Source organism: Rattus norvegicus, chromosome 4 (assembly GCF_021556685.1).
Source record: "Rattus norvegicus strain SHRSP/BbbUtx chromosome 4, alternate assembly SHRSP_T2T, whole genome shotgun sequence".
Taxonomy (NCBI): domain Eukaryota; kingdom Metazoa; phylum Chordata; class Mammalia; order Rodentia; family Muridae; genus Rattus; species Rattus norvegicus.
The window spans coordinates 151,388,852-151,414,580 of NC_141537.1; the positions used below are offsets into that span (position 1 = coordinate 151,388,852).

Consider the following 25,729-nt stretch of genomic DNA (forward strand, 5'->3'; position numbering starts at 1 on the left):
AAGGAGTTAGTCACAGCAAATGGCTTCTGGGAGAGGGAAAATCCACTTCCTTCAGTAGAGTGGCACATATTTACTACACTCCAGGATAGTGCAACACAAACTGAACTCCGTGGCTTTTGTTTGTCTTTTGAGAGCAGGAGAACGTGAACTTGGATGTATAGGCAGGAGAATGATGATCTGGGACAGTATTGAAAATCAAAATACAGGGGTTGGGGATTTAGCTCAGTGGTAGCATGCTTGCCTAGCAAGCGCAAGGCCCTGGGTTTGGTCCCCAGCTCCGAAAAAAAAAAAAAGAAAAAAAAATCAAAATACATTGAATACAAAGAATAAATAGAAATATTATTTTTAAACATTAGTGGGTTTTTTTGTTTTTGTTTTGTTTTGTTTTTTTTAAAAGACACGGTCTCACTGTGCAGCCTTGGCTGGCTTCGAGCATCACTATACATAGACTAGCCTGGCCGCAAACTTAGAGATCCACCTGCTTCCACCTCCTGAGTGCCAGGATTAAAGGTTGCATCACCGCATTTAACTCTTTACATTTCATCCATTAGTGCTGGGGGTGGGGAATGTGCATACCACTGAACACTTATGGAGATACAAGACGACGTTCTCTTTTCACCACTGAGTGCTCGCATTGACCTCAGGTGATCAGAGTAATGGCAAGCTCCTTTCCCCTGAACCATGTTGTTGGCCCATCACTTAACTTCTTTCTTGCATTTATAAAAGGGAATATGATACCCGCCTTTGTATGTTTTTGTAAAGAAACAGTCTGTAAGAAGTGCTTGATAGAGCAAAGCACCCAGGGCAGACTCAGCAGGGCTGTCCGTGCACTGCAGTGACTTCCCACTTTTCTCCTAAGAAGTGTGTGTGTGTGTGTGTGTGTGTGTGTGTGTGTGTGCGCGCGCGCGTGCGCGCGTGCATGCGTGTATGTACCTGTGTATTAGTGTAGGTTTATGTGTGCCCTTGTATGCAGAGTCTACAAGTAGACCTCAGGTTTGTTCCTCAGGAGCTGTCCACCCTCTTTTTTTGAGATAGAGTCTTTCATTGGCTTAAAGCTCTATGGATAGGGTAGACCAGTGAGCCTCGGGTATGTGACTGTCCTGCCTTCTGGTGCTAAGATTGTAAACAAACCAGTTAGATATCTTTGGTTTTGGGAACTGAACTTGCATACTTGTGTTTGCAAGGCAAGCAGTTTCTCATTGACGGGCATCCCTTACCCTCATACTGTATTTCGAATGTGCTGGCTATGTAATTCAATGGCTACACATATGTCTAGGACACACAGAACTCTAAATTCAGTCCTTAGAACTACATAAAACGTGGTGTGTGGCATGCACCTGTAATCCCAGCAATCAAAAAGTGGAGGCAGGAGGATCAGAAGAGAAAGCAAGGCCATCCTCAGCTAGGTACCACATTTGAGGCCAGTTTGGGCTAATAAATGTTTTGAAATTCATTTTTTTCATTTGTAATGACAAAATAAAGTTAGTGTTTCACGCCTGGTAGGATCTGTAGTTGCTACTGTGGTAGGCCTTTAGTGCTCAGCAGGTGTCCAGCATGCTTTAAGTTCTTGTCGTTTCCCTTGCAGTGGTGGCTCTGTATATAATTTGTACACAGATGAGGATGAAGAGACTGAGCCTTCTCCTTCTGGGCAACAAATCATTGAAAATTCAATAACTATGAACAAGATGAAGCTGCTGAAGGCTAAGATGGAGAACATGAATCTCAGCAAAAAGGTGAAGCCGTTGGCTGTGCGCCAAGCCTTTCTCTAGCTTACACTGGCAGGGCTCGCGGCTCCGAGGTCTGCTGCTAACTGGAAAACTATAAAATATTACTCTCTGCACGTTTCTGGCCTCAGCTTATTTACTAAGATGTGACAAATGAGTATTGAGATTTTTAATCTCCTAACACACCTGAAAGGCTTAATGCACATTTAACACAGTTTGTCCTTAAAATGTCATGGCTGTAGTATGGAAAGGTGCTAAAAGATAGCTTTATCTTTTAATAATTACCTTTAAAATGCGGTTTCAAGATCTATGGACACTGAGAAAGGAACACCACAGCCTAGGCTGGTCCAGAACTTAGTATATAGCCCAGACCTGCCATGAACTCCCAGCAATCCTCCTGCCTTAGTCTCTTGAACGTTTTGATCATAGCTGTGTGCCCACCACGCCTAGAGGATATTTTCCGGTTTAGTTTTAGTAGACACTAAAATAATCCCAAAGTGAATAACCCACATTCCAGCATTGGGTAAGACTTCAGTCTTCCACATTCTTGATAGTTGTTTTTGTTTGTGTCTGTCTGTCTGTCTGTCTCCTCATTTCTGCTCTTTTCCCCCACCCCACACAGCTGCACTATTTCTTGCCTTCTTTTCACCCTGCTAATGTTTTCCCATATAAAATACACAAACTTTTAAAGGAATGTTTGGAGCCTAGCCAATGGATATATACATACATGTACATACATACATACATACATACATACATACATACATACATACATACATACATTATATATATAATTTGCCATGCCTGCAGCCTTAGGTCCAATCCCTATTAAGGTAGGAGGAGAGAACTGACTCTTTTTGGAAGCTGTCCTCTGACCGCCCCATGCATGCCATGGCAAATCACCCCTGAACATAATAATAGGAAAATTAAGCTCTGCTTGATGAATTCTATGACATAACTCAGGTAGTCCTTTTTTTCTTTTTTCTTTTCTTCTGTTGTTTGTTTGAGGCAGGCTCTCAATGTGTTTGCCTGACTGTTCTGGAACTCACTATATAGAGCAGACTAGCCTCAAACTCATAGAGATTCTCCTGCCTCTGCCCTCTGAGTGCTGGGATTAAAGGCGTGCACGGCCACACCTCGTTCCCCTGCCTCTTTCTATAAAAATTTCCTTCATAATCTTTCCTAAAATAAAGGCTATTTTTGTATATATTTCCACAACTAAGTTTTGTCTGCTATGAAACATTATATAAATAGAAACATAGACAATACAGCTTTTTATGCAATTCTGGCCTATTTTTCTTCAATATAAAATGTAAGAATTCTTTTAGGTATATTTTAAATATTATTTAAACTACACTGTGAATCTACTTTTTGTTTCTCTATTCTATGATAAGCATTCAGGTGACTGAGTTATGGCGTTTATTAACAGAACCATCTGGAGCACACTTGTACATGCATTCTTGGATGGACACATGCACTTTATTTTCACATTGTATACATAGCAGGAAATTCAGAGTCATAGGAAAGATAACCTGTCTTATGCTGTGTTGCCAGGTACACGATGAGTATCACAGCATCTTCTGTGTGGTGTAGGGAGGAAGTCATGCGTTTTAGGTTAGCCTGTTAAGTAAGTTCTATGCCAGTTTAGGCTACATAGTGAGACCCTGCCTCACAACAGACAAACAGAAGTTACAGTAACGGTTTGCATAGGTTTACATGCAGGTCAGACTACACCAGTAGCAGGAGAGCTCCGCTTGAGCCCTGTCCTTGCCAACACTTACAGTCATTGCTATCTTCATCTTAACCTGTATTGGTTTTTATTTAATTTTTCTTATAATGAATAATGCTTACTTAAAAATGTTGACTCTTTATTTGGTTAAAATTCTGTTTTTTATGCATTGCCACATAGTTTGCTCATTTTAAAATTAGGTTACCTTGCCTTTGTTTATTGGTTTGTAGACATTTAAAAAGTGTACTTCGGAGCTGAGTTTGATGGTGTACTCCCGTTATTCCTGCTTGGGAGGTAAAGCCAGCAGCATCTGAGTTCAGAGTCAGCCTCAGCTTAGCAGGCTTGAATGTAGTCTGGGTGACGTAAGGCCTGTCTCAGAGCAACCAGTGCACATACACTTATGTATGATCTAAGGTCTCTGTTAGATGGATGTTTGTAGGTTCTAAGACTCCATGGCTTTCTCTTTCACCTATTTTTGATGAATATTGTTAATGTTAGTGTATTACAGTTTAGCAGTTTTGCTTTTATGATTAGTATTTAATAAATTTTATGACATACTTTTTTTTTTATTAACTTGAGTATTTCTTATATACATTTCGAGTGTTATTCCCTTTCCCGGTTTCCGGGCAAACATCCCCCTCCCCCCTCCCCTTCCTTATGGGTGTTCCCCTCCCAACCCTCCCCCCATTGTCGCCCTCCCCCCCACAGTCTAGTTCACTGGGGGTTCAGTCTTAGCAGGACCCAGGGCTTCCCCTTCCACTGGTGCTCTTACTAGGATATTCATTGCTACCTATGAGGTCAGAGTCCAGGGTCAGTCCATGTATAGTCTTTAGGTAGTGGCTTAGTCCCTGGAAGCTCTGGTTGCTTGGCATTGTTGTACATATGGGGTCTCGAGCCCCTTCAAGCTCTTCCAGTTCTTTCTCTGATTCCTTCAACGGGGGTCCTATTCTCAGTTCAGTGGTTTGCTGCTGGCATTCGCCTCTGTATTTGCTGTATTCTGGCTGTGTCTCTCAGGACAGATCTACATCTGGTTCCTGTCTGCCTGCACTTCTTTGCTTCATCCATCTTGTCTAATTGGATGGCTGTATATGTATGGGCCACATGTGGGGCAGGCTCTGAATGGGTGTTCCTTCAGTCTCTGTTTTAATCTTTGCCTCTCCCTTCCCTGCCAAGGGTATTCTTTTTCCTCATTTAAAGAAGGAGTGAAGCATTCACATTTTGATCATCCGTATGACATACTTTTTTAATCACAGACCTTAAAGATAATACTTTCATGATTTTCTCCAAAATTTTTTGATGATTGTTTCTTTCTACTTTAGATCTGTAATTCATCTGATTTCTTTGAGATAGTTCTGTGTAAAGATCTTATTTTTAATCACATGATGAACAATTGACCAAAAAGCTGTTATAATTTTTTATATAATAGAACTGTGAGATATATGAAGCAAAACCTATAAGAAATAGATGTATACCTGTCTTCAAAGATTTCCACTCTGAGCATAACTGGTAGAACAGAGAATTGGAAAGGTTTCTGAGAGGCCCTGAGGACCATTATCAACTCACTCGATGCAGTTGGCATTTGCACAATGCTTCACCCAACAACAGAACGCACACTACTTTTTAAGGGAATACATTGGAATATTTACCAAAAGAAAGAGAAAAAAGGAAGAAGGAAGGAAAACAAAAGACAAAGTGCAATATTTTATACAAAATAAATTCTAATAAAATTCAGAAATATTCAAATCAGTAAAAATGCTCTGGTTTACAAAGAATAAAACTGGAAATCAATAATAGATATCTGGAAAAGATATAATATTTCAAAATAAAACACTTCTGAGTAACTCATAGGTCAAAGAACAAATAGATAAGTCAAAATAGATTACAAGTTGGATCAAACAATTCTGGTAATGTAGGCTGAGTGACATTTTTAGGAATATGAAATAATTTTATAATGTTGGCAATGACCCATTCTTGGTTGTGACTTTCTTTTTTATTTCTAAATATTTTTCTTAGAAGTTTTATTCATTGGAGGGAAGTGATTTTCAATTTTCTGTCATACAGCAAAATTGAATGAATTTCACAGAAAGGACACTATCACCTACTTAGTATTTTAACTTATTTTTATTTTAAACAGTGGTAAAATATATAATATTTACTATCCATCTTATTTAGTTATTTATTTAGTTAATAGAGTCCCACATAACCTAGGCTAACCCCAAACTCACTATGTGGTTAAAACTGGTCTTGAACTCATAAATCTTGTCTCTCTGTCTCCTATCTGTCACCTCACTACAGGAATGGGTAACTGTGCAAGCTTTAACTGTCTTCAAGTGTAACCCTGTTAGTGGTGTTAACAAGTATGTTTTCCTCTTTGATCGATAAGCCTCCAGAACTTTGACTTTGTTTTCAAACTATTTTGGTATTCCTTAAGACCAACTTCCTGTTACTCTCTCTTTTTTTTTTTTTAAAGTTTAAACACTTTATTGGCCTCTTAAATTTTTTTTTTTTTATTATTAACTTGAGTATTTCTTATATACATTTCGAGTGTTATTCCCTTTCCCGGCTTCCGGGCAAACATCCCCCTCCCCCCTCCCCTTCCTTATGGGTGTTCCCCTCCCAACCCTCCCACCATTGCCGCCCTCCCCCCATAGACTAGTTCACTGGGGGTTCAGTCTTAGCAGGACCCAGGGCTTCCCCTTCCACTGGTCTGTTACTCTCTCTTTAACTTTGGGCTAGTACCATTCCATTTCCCATTTTTATGCGCTTGTCTACTGTAGAGACTGTACATAAGGGAAATAGAGGATTTGTGGCTAGATTATTTAATTTGTATGACACCTCTGCAGTTCATGCATGGTACAGCATGTGTCAGAATCTCCATTTTAGACTGCATGTATGTACCATGTTTTGTTCATTCATTCACCTGTCACCTGTCAGTGGACTTGTGAATGCCATGTGTACAAATATTTCTTTGGAATTTAGGCTTCACACACACACACACACACACACACACACACACACACACACACACACACACACTTACAATTTCTTCTTAGATAATTCATCACATGTACACAATGCATAATAACCCTCCCTATTTCCCTACCTTTCCTGTCCAGTCTCCCTCCTCCCCATAAATCTTTCCTGTGTCTGTCTTGTATGTAACTCCTGAGTTTAACCAGGGCTGTCTATGACCCATGAGTCTGGACTTGTCCATTGGAGCCTGGTGGGCTCAGCAGTTGGTACACAAGTGACAGCCATATTAGATATTTAAGGAGTATTAAATATTAATTTGTTAATATTAATATTGTTTGGTAATTATCCCTGTTTTTATTCATCTAAATTATAATATGATTAGATATAGTTTACACTGCTTTGACAAAAATGTCACACAAAATTGTATTCTTTATACAATATGTCAGTAGACATTATGGCAATTGGTAATATTTTCAATTACCAGTTTAGAATTTACTTGTTAGCCCCAAAGTGGTTGAGTAGATTTAGGTAAGTTTTGGTCGCTGAAGTCTTTTGACTTTTCATTGTGTTTAATTTTTAGTTTTATTGCATGGAAATCAGAGAATATCATTTAAATTTCTGATGTTTAGAATTTAATTATTAGAGATCTGATTTTTCCACGTGTATCCAATATATATTCAAAAGATAGTTTATAGTTTATTCTCTTAACTTCAGAGTAAAAGTTTGACAGGTATTTACCTATGAGATCCACCCCATTGACTGGTTGCTTGGAGATGAGATGATTCTTCTTTGTCAGTTTGGTTTCTTCTGGAATGAGAACCTGTGACAGGTCTGTTCATCATAAGGGAGCATTTGCTATGAGATGTGACAACCGTCTGAAGCAGTGCTGTGCTGATCATAAAGCTCCGGGAGGGATTCTTGCTGTCCTGGACTGTGCTGTTTGCTTGGTTGGTCGGTCGGTTGGTTTTTATTGTTTTTTTCAAGACAGAGTTTCTCTATGTAGCCCTGACTGTCTTGCGTTCTGTAGACCAGGCTGGCCTTAAGTTCACAGAGATCCTCCCTAAATGCATGTACCACCACCACCCAGCTTCTGGACTGAATCTTTAACATTTGCTTTTCTAATGTCAGCCCCAGACCTGACACATTTCGCCTCCTGCATGCTAGCTAAGTGACAGCCAGAAAACTTACTTGGCTTTCTCTTTTCTCCATACTGTCTCCAGTGTTTAGATGAACAGCAGTTCTACTTTAAAGAAAATGTAACAAATAATTTTCCTATCTGTATCCCTATAGATGTTTTAGTGTTAATGTCATGGCTGCGAAGAGCCTTTACTAAACTTTCCCCATACCTTTTGGTTAGTTGCATATCTTAATAATTCCAAGGAAAGGGAAGGTTAGATTGTAAGTACTGAACTTTTAGAACTCTAAAGCTTAAGAAAAAAACAGGCGAAAATGTAAAGAGCACGTGGAGGGTGCATTTCTACAGTTCCAAGTGATGGTTTGTTCAGATAGAAAGCATTTAGGCTTCAACACTGCCCTGCAGCTGCTTTGCTTTTTATACTGCAGTTTCTTTGTAAATTACTTCATTTTAAAAACACTACGTCTTTCCCTGCCTTAGTCAGTATTCCATCACTGTGGAGAGACACCATGACCATGGCAACTCTTATAAAAGAAGGCCTTTAATTGGGACTTGCTTAGAGTTCTCTGGGGTTTAGTTCATTATCATCATAGGGAAGGGAGCATGGTGCCACAGAGGCACACACGGTGTGGAGAAGTTGAGGGTTCTACATCTGGATTAGTAGGCAGCAGGAAGAGGGAGTAACACTGGATCTGGCTTGAGCTTTTTTTTTTTTTTTTAAATATAACTATTGTAATTTATATTATTTTTTTCTTTTTCTTTTATTGGATATTTTCCAGTTTCCCCTCTGGGAACCCCATATTCCATCCCCCCAACCCCTGCCGCAGTGAGGGTGCTCCCCCACCCATCTACCCACTCCCTCCTGTTTACCCACTCTGGCTTCCCCTACTCTGGGGCATCGAGCCTTCACAGGACCAAGGGCCTCTAATCCCATTGATGCCCGACAAGGCCCATCCTCTGCTACATATGCAGCTGGAGCCATGGGTCGCTCCATGTGTACTCTTTGGTTGGTGGTTTAGTCCCTGGGAGCTCTGGGGTGTCTGGTTGGTTGATACTGTTCTTCCTATGGGGTTGCAAACCACCTCAGTTACCTCAATCCTTTCTCTAATTCCCCCACTGGGGACCCCTTATGTACCTCTGTATTTGTCAGGCTCTAGCAGAGCATCTCAGAAGACACCCGTATCTGGCTCCTGTCAGCAAGCACTTATTGACATTAGCAATAGTGACTGGGTTTGGTGGCTGTATTAGGGATGGGTCCCCAGGTGGGGCAGTCTCTGGATGACCTTTTCTTCAGTCCCTGATCCACTCTTTGTCCCTGTGTTTCCTCCCGTGAGTGTTCTCCCATCTAGAAACATCTACATTTGAGTCTTTTTGAGCTTCATGTGATCAGTGAATTCTTTTTTGGTATTCCAAGATTTTGGGCTAATATCCATTTATCAGAAAGTTCATACCATGTGTGTTCTTTTGTGACTGGGTTACTTCACTCAGGGTGATATTTTCTAGTTTCATCCATTTGCCTATGAATTTCATGAAGTCATTGTTTTTACTACCTGAGTAATGTTCCATTGTATAAATGTACCACATTTTCTGTATCCATTCCTCTGTTGAAGGGTATCTGGGTTCTTTCCAGCTTCTGGCTGTTATAAATAAGGCTGCTATGAACATAGTGGAGCATGTGTCCTTGTTATATATTGGAGCATCTTTTGGGTATATGCCCAAGAGAGGTATAGGTATAGCTGGGTCCTCAGGTAGTACTCTGTCCAATATTCTGAGGAACCATCAGACTGATTTCCAGAATGGTTGTACCAGCTTGCAATCCCACCAACAATGGAAGAGTGTTCCTCTTTGTCCACATCCTCACCAGCATCTGTTATCAGCTGAGTTTTTTATTTAGCCATTCTGACTGGTATGAGGTGAAATCTCAGGGTTGTTTTGATTTGCATTTCCCTGATGACTAAGGATGTTGAACATTTCTTTAGGTGCTTCTCAGCCATTCGGCATTCCTCAGCTGTGAATTCTTTGTTTAGCTTTGTACCCCATTTTTAAATAGGGTTATTTGATTCTCTGGAGTCTTTTTCTTGAGTTCTTTGTATATATTAGATATTAGCCCTCTATTAGATATAGGACTGGTAAAGATCTTTTCCCAATCTGTTGGTTGTTGTTTTTTCCCATTATATAGTCAGTTTTGGAGAGGGTACCATGAGGTGCTGAGAAGGTATATTCTTTGTTTTAGGATGACCTGTTCTACTCTTTGCACAGTAGAGCCTCCTTAAAATTTTAACAGTCAGCAGAGACTCCAGGCAAGTTCAGGCTGCTTCCTTTTGACTTCAAGTAGCCCATTCTGGTATCCCAGACATTAGACCCTTTTCAGTATTTCCACAGGTGGGAATTTTACTTTTGTTCTGTCGGCTCTAGGATGCCTACCTGTCTTTCTTTGAAGCTATTCTTTCTTGATTATTACCACAGACATAAGCTTTACATGATTGAATCTTCCACATTTGAGTGTTTGCAACCTCACACTAATTAGAAGTTTGCATTCTTTGTCTCCCTGTTTGTTGCCCATTTGGGTCATGGGTGATTTCATTTCCTGGTGTTGTTGATCTTTTTGGATGTTTGTGTGTTTATTTGTAGGGTACGCTGCCATTTAGATTTTGGCAACTGTTGTTTATTTCTAAAGCCTAGAATGCAATCTCATATTTTATAAAAATATTTTTTGTAAGTACATAGCTCTAGGTTGGCAAGACAACGGCTTCAGTGTAAAAGTGGCCGCAGGAGCCAGCTTGCTTTTACAAGGGGCCTCCGTCCATCCTGTGCAGAGTTTCCAGTGTGTGTCTTCCAGACCTCCATCCTGTGTCTGCTGACCATCCCTGTGCTTAGGAGCTAAGGCTCCTCTCTTGAGCTCTCAACCTCACCCTTTCCATGATAACTTATATGTAAACATTGTGTTGGGGAGGGCACATCCAGTCCTTGGTTCACTAACTCTCTAGGTGCATGTATACAGTTTGTACTTGTACTGTGACTAAGACACTTGGTATGGCAAAAGGAAATAAAAGCAGAATTAATGGGGGAAAGCAAACGGATCCAAGTCCAGGTGAAGCAGGCACAGGCACTCCCAATGTCATCACGAGACAGGCCTGAGTCTCTGTGAGGAAACTGTGATGACCCATGTGAAATCTCTTCTCAGGAGACTCAGTTAACATCTCTGCACGACGGATTCTTTTCCATTTTAGAAAAAGGATCTTGTCTTGTCTTGTTCCTATCTGTACCCTCGGCCAGATATATATCTGTATATTTCAGACTCAGAAGAAAATGTTCAGTATAAACCATCTTGGTTGAGGAAGTAGCTGAGCCTAACTACTACTGTGATGTTAGGGTGGGATCCCTTCCTGAAGTAACTCCACAGAAACCATCGAATGGACAGAACAGCCTTCACAAGTCCCACTTTAGTCTGCGTAGCTTTTTTTCTGAGTTCCACACATCCACACAGTCAGCTTACCAGGAAGAATGCCATATCATGTAATCAACATCTTAATAAAAGCCTTGGAAAGAATTAATTGTGAGGAAAATAAAACAAAATTATTTTTCTTTAACATCTTCAGAAAATTAAGGTCAATAAATTAATAAAACATCCTTCTCAATCATAATCTTAATACTTTTAATATTTTAAAGCAGTTCATTATTGTTTTGTATTGAGAAGAAGACTCCTCTTGTGGCCTTGGCTGGCATGGAATGGATTCTCTAAACCAGGCAGGCTGGCCTCAAACTCATGACAGACATCTTGCTTCAGCCTCCCAAGTGCTAGCATTACAGGTGTGACACACACCCAGCTTTTTGAGCACTGTAAATTGAGGTAACAGAATGGCAATATGGTAAGTAACATCTTCTCCACTGATTAGTGCTGATGGACAGAAATAACTATGTTGAGGAATTACATGTGCACTCTTTTCTTGTAGCCTAAGAAAGTTGTCAAGGTAAAACCTCGCCCACCCATAGCTCCTCGGCCATCCAGCAGTTCTGCAGCAGCAGCCCGGCACAGACTGTTAAGAGTCCTCCCTCATATTGGGCAGTCTTGTTTGCCTTCTGGGAATGCATATGTCCCTGAAACATCCAGGAATGCAGGCACAAGCTCTGCAGCTCAGGCCCCTGCCGATAGACCGATGCCATCTCTCAGGAGTGAGCTGCTGAAGGATGATGGTAACTGGGAGAGAAACATGCTGTCTCACTCCACGAGTAGCATCAGACTGCTTCCTCAGCTGACCCACCTAGACCTGGAAAACGACAAAGAGCTTCCAGATTCTGTTCTTCATCTTGGATCATCCCTGCCTCGGCGGACCAAGCACCTTTCAGGAAACTTGTCATCTAATAATGAGGAGGATGTTGTCTTATTTCCACGGTCAGAAGAATGTGTAGCTGACGAGTTGCTCCTGCCAGAAGTAGGTCCTTTTGCTCCATTTGCAGAAGGAAATGGTGCGGAGCAGAGCAGTGGTGTAGAAGGGTTAGGGAAGGTAACACCAGAGTTCCCACTCACTAAAGGTGATGGAGGACTGAGGGCAGCAGAGCAGCCTCTGAGCCATATGGCAAGAGTGCTGAGCAGTGACCCAGGAGACAATGCAGTTCTTAACCACCACCGAGAGCCAGGCTCTCACAAGAACAGACTCCTGTCACCTCTTCTCTGTGTTGCACCAGTGTCACTACATAATTCTCTGGTGAAGCCACAGAGACAGTCGAAATGTTTTGAGTCAGGCAACCCCTCAGCGTCTACATCACAAAACACCCTGCGGGAATTGGACATTCGAACCATAGCAGATTCTCCTTTCTCTAGGACTGCTCGCTTCCGTGGTGTTAAAGTCGATTCGCCTGGGAAAAGATCTGATGTTATTTCCAAAGTGGAAGCCCGAGATATTACAGAAATGGCTAACAAAGCTTCCAAAGAGCCCGTTGGTTGTGTAAACAACAATGGCTTTTTGGCCTCACTGGCACGGAGTGCGAGCAGAGACAGTTTGCATAGCACGCGTGGAGTAGGCAGGCTTCGGTCCTCCGGAATTGGGTTGTCTACAAACTTCCAGCATTTTCAGGATGAAAACATTAGGAAAAGTTCTCCCCAGTCAGAACCTACAGATTTTTTTCTAGTAAGTATTCTCTTTTCAGTTTGTTGTTCTAGTATATGGAATGACTATTTCAAAGTTAGAATTTTATTTATGTACATAAAAATGCTTACAATTGAATTGTCCCATAAATTTCACTAACATACTTGTTTTGTAGGAGATATATTTGTTGCTTGTTTTTTTTTTTTTCCATTTTTTGAGACAGGTTTCTCATGTAGCTCGGGCTGGCCTGGGACTTTGAGGATGGCCTTGAATTCTGGTCCTGCTCCCAGCTCCTGAGAGCTGGGGTTACAGGCAGTACTGCGACTTCACTGTTACTCGTATTTTTCAGTTTTACAGTGTTTCATTTAGGCTTTTTCCAGTATCCAGACTCCAAATTTTATTCTTTTACAGATCAATAATGAGCACAAGAAGTAAAATTAGATTCTGTTAATTTAAGCAAAAATAGAGCACATAATATACAGCGGGTGCATGTTAGTAGTAGAATACTACAGCATTTGATGCTGTTCCGCATTGACTCACCTCAGCAGGTGTTCTGTGTTTTAATTGCAGTCTGCCCGTGGTATTGGAATGAATGGAAGTAATGCAGCAGCAGGGAAGAGAATAGGTAAGCCACGCCTCCACATGCCCTGCTTGAGTTTCTAAGGCAGGTAGAACGAGCAGGCTGCGGTTGGCAGAGGGTAAATGCCCGCAAATGATTTGCTCCATTGTGACCTGACTGCAAGGGAAAGAAACACTCTTAAGTTGGTTTCATTTCTGGGGGAGCTGTGGTCTCTGAGAAGACAGCCTCATGGAAGAATTAAGCCCTTCACTGGAGGCTGGCCACTGTGAAGCTACAGAGGGCTGCTGGGTGGACCCACCCAGTGCAGTATTGAGTATTTGGTCTGATATCAAGGTGGAGTGATAAGGATTTTTTTTGATGAACTTATTATTATTTAAAGATGAATGGGTAATGAGACAAACCAGTACAGTCACTTTTATACAGGTGTGAATAATCCATTAAAAGAAAATGTCAATAGATGTCTGTCAACAGAAGAAGGCATGCAAAAATGGATACATATGCACATTGGAATTTTACTTAGCTAAAGAACAATACATTTATGAAATTTCAGGGCAATGGATGGATCATGAAATTAATATATCATTTAAGGTGACCCAGACTCAGAAAGGCAAATACCACACAGTCCTTCTGACTGTGGATCCTAGTTTTTAATATATATATGTATATATACATACGTACATATGTATATGTATATATGAGAGATGTTGGTATGAATCACGAAATGAGGAGGGACAATGACGGGTAAAGAGGAATTGAGGATATTAAAGCACATGTGACATGGAAAGGGAAAGGGATGGAGGGACACACAGAGAGGTGCAGACAGATGAGGTGCAGGGAAGGAGGATCAAGAAAATCAAATATATTCAAAGACGACATAAGGAAATCTAATATCTTTATACTAATTCTCAAAATAAAAATGTAAAAGAAAACAATGAGAAATAAATGATAGTGTTAAGATTTGGAGACAGGGGCTGGGGATTTAGCTCAGTGGTAGAGCACTTGCCTAGGAAGTGCAAGGCCCTGGGTTTGGTCCCCAGCTCCGAAAAAAAGAACCAAAAAAAAAAAAAATAAGATTTGGAGACAGAAAAGGCACTGATTATTTTTACCCATTGACTATATTTGCCCAAATGAACTAATACAGAACCTCTCCATTAAAAACAAATAAAATATCAAACAAAAAATATTCATGTTAAATCCCTTCTCCTCCTATCCACCAGAATGTCTGTGCCTGAAGGGTAGGTGGTTTATATACATTCAGAAATTCCCTTGAATAAGTCACTGACCACAGTGTCACCTCATTGAAAATCCTGTTTCCTTTAAAGCCATAGTGAAGGCAGTAGTTGCTTTTCTTTTGCATAATTTCTTTCACATAATCAGCAGTTGGAGGTCTTGCTGGGACCTAACAAACTCCTTTCTAGTGGGTGTGGTGTATGAGAGCCCCACTGTTACTGACCTCAGCTCTCACTTGTGACTTTCCTGTCCCCACCTCTGGAAACTGCTTCTGCTGTGGCCTAATTCACACCAAATTTCCCTCTCATATTGTGTGCTGCACTCCTGTTGTTTCTACTAAAAACAAAGCTATAAGGATTTTATATCTTTGCTTGTTAAGGTGACTGTTATTAATAACATGAGTAATGTCATTCCACATGATTTACACTGCATTGGGAGTGCTGCAGGGGGAAATCAAGATTGTAGATAAATTTTTCTCAAATACACAAACTAGACAATTATATAGAATGTTTTCTTTTTAAAGAAATAATTGGGATAAATGAGAATTGCAGATAATTGTCCCATTAAAAAGCACAGCTGGCTAGAGAGAATAAAGAAAACAATATAAGAAAGTCATGAAAAAATTAACAGTTTTCTGAATCTTGCTTCCAAACTGGGTGGCATGCTGTTTTTTTTTTTATTGGATATTTTTTATTTACATTTCAAATGTTATTCCCTTTCCCCATTTCCTGTCCATCCCCTATCCCATCCCCTTCCCCTTCTTAAAGGGCGTTCCCCTCCACAACCAGCCCCTTTCCTGCCTCCTCACCCTGACATTCCCCTACACTGGGGGTTCAGCCTCGGCAGAACCAAGGGCTTCTCCTACTGGTGCCCAATAAGGCCATCCTCTGCTACATATGCAGCTGGAACTATGGGTCTGTCCATGTGTAGTCTTTGGGTAGTAGTTTAGTCCCTGGGAGCTCTGATTGGTTGGTATTGTTGTTCTTATGGGGTTGCAAGCCCCTTAAGCTCCTTCAGTCCTTTCTCTAACTCCTCCAACAAGGACCCCATTCTCAGTTCAATGGTTTGCTGATAGCATTTGTTTCTGTATTTGTCACGCTCTGGCTGAGCCTCTCAGGAGACAGCTATATCAGACTCCTGTCAGCATGCACTTCTTGACTTCATCAATATTGTGTAGTTTTGGTGGCTGTATGTATATAGGCTGGAAGCCCAGGTGGGGCAGGCTCTGAATGGCCATTCCTTCAGTCACTGCTCCAAACTTTGTCTCCATATATCCTCCTGTGAATATTTTTGTTCCTCCTTTTAAGAAGGACTGAAGCATCCAGACTTTGGTCGTCCTTCATCTTGAGCTTCATGTGGACTGTGAATTGTATCTTGGGTAATTCAAACTTTTGGGCTCATATCCACTTATCGGTGAGTGGATACCATGTGTGTGTGGTTTTTTTGTTTTTGTTTTGTTTTTTTGTTTGTGATTGGGTTACCTCACTCAGGATGATATTTTCTAGTTCCATCCATTTCTCTATGAATTTCATGAAGTCATTGTTTTTGATAGCTGAGTAATATTCCATTGTGTAGATGTACCACATTTTCTGTATCCATTCCTCTGTTGAAGGGCATCTGGGTTCTTTGCAGCTTCTGGCTATTATAAATAAGGCTGCTATGAACATAGTGGAGCATGTGTCTTTGTTGTATGTTTGAGCATCTTTTGAGTATATGCCCAGGAGTGGTACGGTTGCCTCCTCAGGTAGTACAATGTCCAATTTTCTGAGGAACCTCCAGACTGATTTCCAGAGTGATTGTACCAGTTTGCAATCCCACCAACAATGGAGGAGTGTTCCTCTTTCTCCACATCCTCACCAGCATCTGCTGTCACCTGAGTTTTTTAATCTTAACCATTTTGACTGGTGTGAGGTGGGATCTCAGGATTGTTTTGATTTGCATTTCCCTTATGACTAAAGATGTTGAACATTTCTTTAGGTGTTTCTCTGCCATTCAGCATTCCTCAGCTGTGAATTCTTTGTTTAGCTCTGAACCCCAATTTTTTTTATTAACTTGAGTATTTCTTATTTACATTTCGAATGTTATTCCCTTTCCTGGTTTCCGGGCAAACATCCCCCTAACCCCTCCCCCTCCCCACCCTCCCCCCATTACCACCCTCCCCCCAACAATTACATTCACTCCGGGTTCAGTCTTGGCAGGACCAAGGGCTTCCCCTTCCACTGGTGCTCTTACTAGGCCATTCATTGCTGCTGAGGTTGGAGCCCAGGGTCAGTCCATGTATAGTCTTTGGGTAGTGGCTTAGTCCCTGGAAGCTCTGGTTGCTTGGCATTGTTATTCATATGGGGTCTCGAGCCCCTTGAGTTAATTTTATACCCTGACACTTTGCTGAAGTTGTTTATCAGGCTAGTAGTTTTCTGGTGGAACTTTTGGGGTCACTTAAGTATATTATCATATCATCTGCAAATAGTGATAATTTTTACTTCTTCTTTCCCAATTTCTATCCCTTTGACCTCCTTTTGTTGTCTGATTGCTCCGGCTACAACTTTGAGTACTATATTGAATAAGTAGGGAGAGAGTGTGCAGCCTTGTCTAGTCCCCGATTTTAGTGGAATTGCTTCAAGTTTCTCTCCATCTAGTTTGATGTTGGCTACTGGTTTGCTGTATATGGCTTTTACTGTGTTTAGGTATATGCCTTGAATTCGTGATCTTTCTAATACTTTTAACATGAAGGGATGTTCAATTTTGTCAAATGCTTTCTCAGCATCTAATGAGATGATTATGTGGGTTTTTTCTGTGAGTTTGTTTACAGAGTGGATTACATTGATGGATTTCCATAGATTGAACCATCCCTGCATCCCTGGGATGAAGCCTAAGTGATCATGATGGATGGTCATTTTGTTGTGTTCTTGGATTTGGTTTGCAAGAATTTTATTCAGTATTTTTGCATTGATATTCATAAGGGAAATTGGTCTGAAGTTCACTTTCTTTGTAGGGTCTTTGTGTGATTTAGTTATAAGAGTAATCATGGCTTCATAGAAGGAATTGGTTAGTGCTTCTTCTGTTTCTATTTTTTTTCTTTTTTGGTTCTTTTTTTTTTTTTTTTTTTTTTTTTTTTTTTCGGAACTGGGGACAGAACCCAGGGCCTTGCGCTTCCTAGGCAAGCGCTCTACCACTGAGCTAAATCCCCAACTGTTTCTATTTTGTGCAATAGTTTGGACAGTATTGGTATGAGGTCTTCTATGAAGGTCTGATAGAATTCTGCACTAAACCCATCTGGTCCTGGGCTTTTTTGGTCGGGAGACTTTTAACAACTGTTTCTATTGCTTTAGGAGTTATGGGGCTGTTTAGATTGTTTATCTGATCCTGATTTACCTGGAATCTGTCTAGAAAATTGTTCATTTCCTCCAGATTTTCCAGTTTTTTTGAATATAGGCTTTTGTACAAGGATCTGATGATTTTTTTAATTTCTTCAGATTCTGTTTTTATGTTTCCCTTTTCATTTCTGATTTTGTTAATTTGGATACACTTTCTGTGCCCTTTGTTTAGTCTAAGGTTTTATCTATCTTGTTGAGTTTCTCAAAGAACCAGCTCCTTGTTTTGTAGATTCTTTGTATAGTCCTTTTCGTTTCTACTTAGTTGATTTCAGCCCTGAGTTTGCTTATTTCTTGCCTTCTCTTCCTCTTGGGTGTATTTGCTTCTTTTTGTTCTGGAACTTTTAGGTGTGCTGTCAAGCTGCTGACATATGCTCTCTCCTGTTTATTTTTTGGAGTCACTCAGAGCTATGAGTTTTCCTCTTAGCACTGCTGTCATTGTGTCCCATAAGTTTGATATGTTGTGCCTTCATTTTCATTAAATTCTAAAAAATCTTAAATTTCTTTATTTCTTCCACGACCAAGTTATCATCGAGTAGAGCATTGTTCAACCTCCGTGTATTTGTGACCTTTCTGTCATTATTGTTATTATTGAAGACCAGCCTTAGTCCGTGGTGATTTGATAGGATGCATGGGATTATTCCAATCTTTTTGTATCTGTTTAGGCCTGGTCAATTTTAGAGACAGTACCATGAGGTGATGACAATAGGGCATATTGTTTTGTTTTAGAATGAAACATTCTATAAATATTCGTTAAATCCATTTGGTTCATAACTTTTGTTAGTTTCTCTGTTTAGTTTCTGTTTCCATGATCTGTCCATTGATGAGAGTGGGGTGTCGAAATCTCCTACTATTATTGTGTGAGGTGCAATGTTTGCTTTGAGCTTTAGTACGGTTTCTTTTATGTATGTAGGTGCCCTCACATTTGGATCATAGATATTCAGTATTGAGAGTTCATCTTGTTGGATTTTTCCTTTGATGAATATGATGTGTCCTTCCTTATTTTTTTGATAACTTTTGATTGAAAGTCAATTTTATTCAATATTAGAATGGTTACTCCAGGTTGGTTTTTGGGATCATTTGCTTGGAAAATTGTTTCCCACCCTTTCTCTGAGGTAGTGTCTGTCTTTGTAACTGAGGTGTGTTTCCTGTATGCAGCAAAATTCTGGGTCCTCTTTGTTGTTTATTGTTATTTTTGTTGTTAGAGGTGGAATTATGTTTGTGTCTCTTTTCTTTTGGGTTTGTTGCAAGAAGATTACTTTCTTGCTTTTCTAGGCTGTACTTTCCCTCTTTGTGTTGGAGTTTTCCATTTGTTATCCTTTGTAGGACTGGATTTGTAGAAAGATATTGTGTAAATTTGGTTTTGTCATGGAATATCTTGTTTTTTTCCATTTATGTTAATTGAGAGTTTTGCTGGATACAGTAACTCTGGCTGGCATTTGTGTTCTCTTAGGGTCTGTGTGACATCTGCCCAGGATCTTCTGGATTTTTCAGTCTCTGGTGAGAAATCTTGTGTAATTCTGATAGGTCTGTCTTCATATGTTACTGGACCCTTTTCCCTTACTGATTTTCATATTCTTTCTTTGTTTTGTGTGTTTGGTGTTTTGACTATTATGTGATGCCTTGAATTATTTTTATATTTTCATGTCTTGAATTATTTTTTATATTTCCATGTCTTAGGTCATCTTTATTATCTCAGCCAGGTTTGTTTTCACAGTCTTCATTCTGATATTTAATTATAACCCTCTTGATTTCCTAACTGATTAGAATGCAGGATACTGTGAGGTTCCAGGGTGGCCTGATGGGTGGGATGACTGGCAGGAGATTTTGACTCATTGGGGTTAATACCTGGTGTTCAGGGCTCTAGGATAGCACATGATGCAAGCAGAGCTGGGTGACTGGCCTGTGGACAGACTTATTCTGAGTAACAACTTACTTTTTGCAGTTGTTGTAACCTCCATATGTTCCTTATTGAATGGTCTTGGCAGTCCTCTTGAAAATTGTTTGACTGTATATGATGTAAAACTGCATTTCTGAGATATGCTATTCTAGTCCATTGGTCTACATGTTCATGACAGTTTGACTCTGTTGTGGTTACTACCATGTATCCTCTTTTTATGTTGGAAGTGCTATTTTCCATCAATACTTACTCAGATCTGTCCTGCCTGCATCTGCAGTCTCTGGAGTTGGGCTGCTGTCATGCCTGCCTACTTGCCAATGCTCCCAGCACCGTTGCCTCCTTCCATCCCCTTGCTGCTCCACAGACACTGCTGCTGCTATGCTCAGACCCAGCGGGCGGCTGTAGGACTCTTACATGATTTTGGTCTTTCATTATCCCTGCCCCCAACACCCTTTTGTTCCTTGCATGATGCTGATACCAAACTCAGGGCCTTGTTCCTACTAAGCACATGGTTCACCACCATATTATATATTCCAGGTCTCTCTTCTGTTCTTTAATTATCGAGCAGTATGTTATTATAGATTTTTTTTGTTTTATTTTCTTTGTTTTGCTTTTGGCTAGGGCTTTGTTTGTTTTGTGGTGGGTGGGATCAAAGTCAAGGACTTGAGCATTCCATGCAAATATTTTACCACCAAGCTGTATCCCAACCCCTTTATTAAAAATTTGTTTCTTCTGTACTGTTTGAAACAATCCTTTCTGTCTGCATATAACATTTTTGTAATTGATCTAATTTGTGTTTACGGCATCCAGAGCTGCCAACAACTCATGATTCCTCCAGGTAGAGCCTATGCCACCTGCTGCTGCTTCCTCCCAGAATAATAATGCTGTCATCCTGGGTACCTAGAGGGATCTTTATATCTTTAAAGTAAATTATAAGTTCTTTCTCTTGTTCTCTTCACTATCAGGCATCCCTTAGGGATTTCTCCACTGTTTTAGCTCTAGCCATCAGATTCAGACAGCTGACAATGTAGCTTGCATTTGGAACATTAATTTATCATTGGCTGAGTGATTACTGCATTAGGGTAAATATTAGCTGGGAAACATGAAAGGAGTTAGGTATCCCAAATCCCTTTTATCCTGTTGGGAAAGGTAACTCAGCACTGGAGTGTTTGATACATGGATGAGAAAATCTAGAGAAGGGTACATAGTAGATACTATCTTACAGGGCAAGTAGCATTTTACTAGAAGAGGGAATTATGGATGCTTTTTTATCCAGGGCAATGCTAAAGTGTTAAATGCTCAGGAAATGACTCTGGAAAGTTAGCTTTCGATACCAACTAAACGCTCCTAGCATGAAACAGATGACAGATGACTAATGATGGTTTGTCACTCAATGGCTAGAAGCATCCAGAGAGACTTCTCACAGACGATAACTGCCACTCTGTTTTTGGGTCTCCTATTTGTGTTTTGTCTGTGAACATTCACAGAAGCACTTGAGTGAACAAAGCTGGAAAATCCTGAGCTAAGCATTCCATAAGAGAGAAAAGGATGAACATGTGACCGTGCTGAGCCAAGTCACATCAACAGTCAGTCAGAAAGGGTACACTAGCCTGAGATTGAGAGCCATTCTTTTTTTTTTTTTTTTTTTTGGTTCTTTTTTTCGGAGCTGGGGACCGAACCCAGGGCCTTGCGCTTCCTAGGTAAGCGCTCTACCACTGAGCTAAATCCCCAGCCCCGAGAGCCATTCTTTAGTCAGTCAGCTCCCATAGCCATTCTGCATACCTCACCATGCCCTGCATAAGCGCCTCTTCCTCTGAGGTGAGAGCTGGAGATTGAATATGGGGGTCATAAGAAGGCTTAGCATGTGCTCTTCCACTAAGCAATTCCCTCACTTTTTAAGAAGTAGAGATTATTTTATTAGTGTAGTGGAAATGGTTTTGGTGTTTACAAAGGCATTTGCGGGAACAGCCTTCATTAACTATATCATGGGTCATTCAGTTGGTTGACTTAATTTTGTTTCTAGTTTTGTGTAAAACCTAGGAGTGTCTCTTAGGCAGGTAATAAAACAGGTTTATTTTGCTAGGCTTACGGCCACCCGGTCTGTGATTTTAGAAAAGGAAAGGCAAAACATCCACTAATTTAAAATCCAAACTATGAACTCATAGATGGTCTCACAAAACGAAATCAATATTAACCCCCCACACCCTTGTCAGTGATGTAGAATGGCACCATGGACGGTGCCCTGCCTGGTCCTTGTGGTTGCTCCTGATGTCTTCTTGGCCTTTGAATAGTACCAGACATCTCTGTGCACTTGTGTTTCTTCATTTAACAACTATGAATGGCAGCTCTGAGCCACTCTGCTTAAGACCTAATGTTGATGGATATTTTGGTGCATTTTAAAACTTTATAACTCGTCAGCTAATGATTTGCCTCTTTCATTATAACAGATATGCTCCCGCTTTTAAGCCAAAATGTCCAATTGTTACAATGGTATAGAATTTAGTAAATATATTTGGAAAGCTAGTACTATGGAATTAAGCTAAATATATTCACTCACTATTGATAATATAGTTTATATAGTTATAACACATTTAAAATGTTCAGAGGTGCATGGTGGCACACACCTTCAATCCTAGCACTTGAGAAGCAGAGGCAGGTAGATCCCTAAGTTTTAGGCCAGCCTGGTCTACATAGTGAGTTCCAAAATGGCCATGACTATGTAGAGAAACACTGTCTCAAAAACAAACAAGCAAATACAACAACAACAACAAAATAAAATGTTCAGAGGCTTTCTAACATGTAAATGGAACTTACATTTAAAGCACTTATAAACAATGTTTTAGTATCACTTTTAAAGAATTTTTTCTTTATTTTTGAGATTTTCATACATGGATACAATGAAATGCAATCATATCTTTCCCCTCTGACCTCCATCTTCCCTCTCAACAGGGAACTTTTCCATGAAGAATGGGACTAGGCCATCTTCGCCTTTTTTTGACTTTGAGGAATAGGGGTAGGCATATGCCATTGGTAGAAGTCAAAGAGCTGTGGATTAGTTTTTTTCTACCACCTAGGTCGTAGTTACTGTTCATGTTGTCTTTACATGCTAAGACCTTTATTCTGTTATTTTAAAAGTAATCAAAGTTTTGGAAAAATAAATGGCTTGTTTATTTGTTGTGAAATTTACTCTCTGTTGTATAAAAGATCAGTTTCATGATATTCTTGTGCTTCTTCATATTTACAAACAGGATGATTATTTCAAGAAGGGTTCATCACAGAGGATTTTTCATTATTCTCTTTAATGTTTGCCGGGCTGTATTTAAGTCAACTATACTTAGGTGTAATCAGAATGGTATTGGTTTGAACAAGAAGTGTACAATTCTGTTTTAAAACCCAAGCTTTAGTTAGTAGAAACATAACACACAAAAACATTTACTGTCACTTCATTTCATAAATGAAATTTTAGATATAAAATATTACAAATTAAATTTGCATAGATTGATACTCAGACAATGTTATACTTAGTAGCTTTCAAAAGTACAATTTTATGTTTGAACTAATTAGGTATTCTTTCTCTAAACAGGAGAAAGTACTCACCACCTTCCACCTGTGAAAGCCCCTCTTCAAACAAAGAAGAAAGTAACGAAACATTGTTTTCTTTGTGGAAAGAAAACAGGACTGGCCACTAGCTTTGAATGCAGGCAGGTGGTCAGCTGGAGAAGCTGAGAGGCTTTCTCTGTGGGGACTCAGCATGGTATAATGCAGAATAAAACAAGTTTAAATGGCTATTTATAACATCCAGATGATGTTCTCACAGCAGCCCTCAAATGAATTCCTAATTGGCTAGAGAGAGATAGATCACTTTCCAAAGAGCTTCAGTAGACACTGCACAGTCCTTGAACTAGAACATTTAGGTCAATTGATTTGTTTTAATGTTGCTTGGATGAGTCCTCTCCTTCTTTTGTAAACTGAGCATAACTGAACCCAATTGGCAATTAACTTATTTTTATCTTAACATTGGTACAGTTATTTCAAAACATATGGATATATATTTTAAAATATTTTTCTTTTTGTAAGTATGTCTTTCATTAACATTGATTGATATCTTCCAATTGTGTGAGGACAAACATTAAAAAGAATTGTGGCTTTATTCTGTTCACATAACAATAATTTATTTTGTTGCTGGTCATGTGTTTTAAGTCCTCTCATGGCATGGATTTTGGTTGGTTTGTAGGGGTTTTGTTTGGTCTTTTTTGTTTTTGTTGTTTTTTTTAATCTTGATACAGAAGCTCTTGATTTGCTGTGGCTGGCCTGGATCCTGCTATGCACACCAGACTTGCCTCGAGTTCACAAAGTTCTGCCTCCACCTCCTGCTGGGATTAAAGGCGCAAGCCACCATGTCCAGCCTTACACAGCTAACTTCTGTATCCTCTAATTTTCTCACAAGGCCTAATTTCTTAGGATTCATAGTTTCTAATGTAAGAGATATGCTTACCGGCTTTTCAGTTTTTTACTCCAACAAAATATATAGCTATCATTAACGAATAACCTTATTCTTTGGGGGGCTTTATACTGATGTATTGGAAGGGAACTGTTGGTACTGAAATTGCTAAGGAGATCCTGAGGGCTTTGTTGGACTCCCTGAAGTCAAGCTAAAGAGATGAGCCCTCCATGGAAATGTGACTATTCACATACAGTTTTTTTGTGCTTTAGATGTGGAAACAACTTCTGTGCATCTCATCGCTATGCAGAAGCTCATGGCTGCACTTATGACTACAAAAGTACAGGGAGGAGATACTTGCAGGAGGCAAACCCTGTGGTCAACGCACCAAAACTTCCCAAAATCTAATTCTTCTCTGCGCTTTACTGCTTTGCCTGAGGAATCGATTATATTGACAGAGAAATATTGTTTAGACTGCATTATTTTTGTTCGACTCCAAAAGATTTGCCAAATAACAAGCGCACACAGTGTGCACTGTTGGAGACTGAAAATGCCTACTGTATTGATGTCTTTATTCTTTGGTGAATCAAAAGTTTTAAAAGTAGTTTTAAAAACTTTACACTATAATGATTTAGTTTTGTTATTGCATGTCTGTGTTAAGTATTTTCTATTTGAGATTGGAATTATTTATTAGACAGATCTTCAAAGATGCACTTTAGGAAGTTACTATTGGCCGCATAACTAGGCTTCCGTCTTGTACAGCAATGGGTGGCTTCGTAATGGCTCTGTTCAAACTGAGCACATTTTGCCCTTTTTTCTTCCTTTTCTTGTGGGGATGGGATAAATGGGATTTTTTTTTAAATCCTGCACATGAAAGTTTATGAGGTTTACTAGCACGTTCTTTTTAAAAGAACATTTGTTTTTCCAGTGTGATTTTTAACACATATATTTCTTCTATATTCAGATTGGCATTCATATATGTATCCATTCTGTAGAACACATCATGTTAATATAGTATACATTTTTAAAAATACTACTTTTTAAATGGTAGTTTTAAAATAACATTGTCTTCCTTGTTGCCATTGAAAACAGAAACCAACTTTTCAACTTTTCAAAAATGGCTATAGATATTTTTAAAAGTCTCACAAACTTGGTTTATTTTTCTTACATATTGAGTGCTTTTACAGGGGAAATTCAAATAAATATTCAACTTCACTATGACTTTATTTGATTATTTACAGTACATTTTCTTTTATAAAGTACTTAGATAAATAAGTGATTTATTATACTTGGGGAATGACTGGCAGTATAAAATATCATTTTAAATCTAAGGACTCTGTTCTAAAGTATACTGAATTTTCTATCAGGACTTTGCAGGGTCACTGAAGCTAATATTGAATGTGAGGCAGCAGCTGTTGGGTGGCAGAGCTGGCGGCTGCACCCTGGCCTCCCACAGGGCCTCCCAAAGGTCTTTTTGGTGCTTCATAGACCACTTACTCCACTGAGGGTTGCCTGGAGAACTCCTGATACTCTTCTCTCATTTCTTATTAGAGTTTGAA

The 25,729-nt window shown here is 39.7% G+C and overlaps 1 protein-coding gene across 40 annotated transcripts in view; it reads left to right on the forward strand.

The window, feature by feature from the left end:
- The window catches only part of Zfand4 (zinc finger AN1-type containing 4), a 72,612-nt gene extending 47,222 nt beyond the window's left edge, over positions 1-25,390 (forward strand). For 14 of the 40 annotated variants that reach the window (XM_087656229.1, XM_087656232.1, XM_087656226.1 and 11 more), the window contains 5 exons: positions 1,586-1,733; positions 11,515-12,690; positions 13,219-13,273; positions 23,313-23,430; positions 24,443-25,385. In XM_087656229.1, the coding sequence (XP_087512355.1) occupies positions 1,586-1,733; positions 11,515-12,690; positions 13,219-13,273; positions 23,313-23,430; positions 24,443-24,578 (1,633 nt within the window). In that variant the 3' untranslated portion in view covers positions 24,579-25,385. Of the gene's footprint in view, positions 1-1,585; positions 1,734-11,514; positions 12,691-13,196; positions 13,274-23,312; positions 23,880-24,442 lie in introns of those variants that run through there. The other 26 variants (XM_087656253.1, XM_087656251.1, XM_087656254.1 and 23 more) reach the window with 9 other exon arrangements.
- Positions 25,391-25,729: the final 339 nt, after the last annotated feature.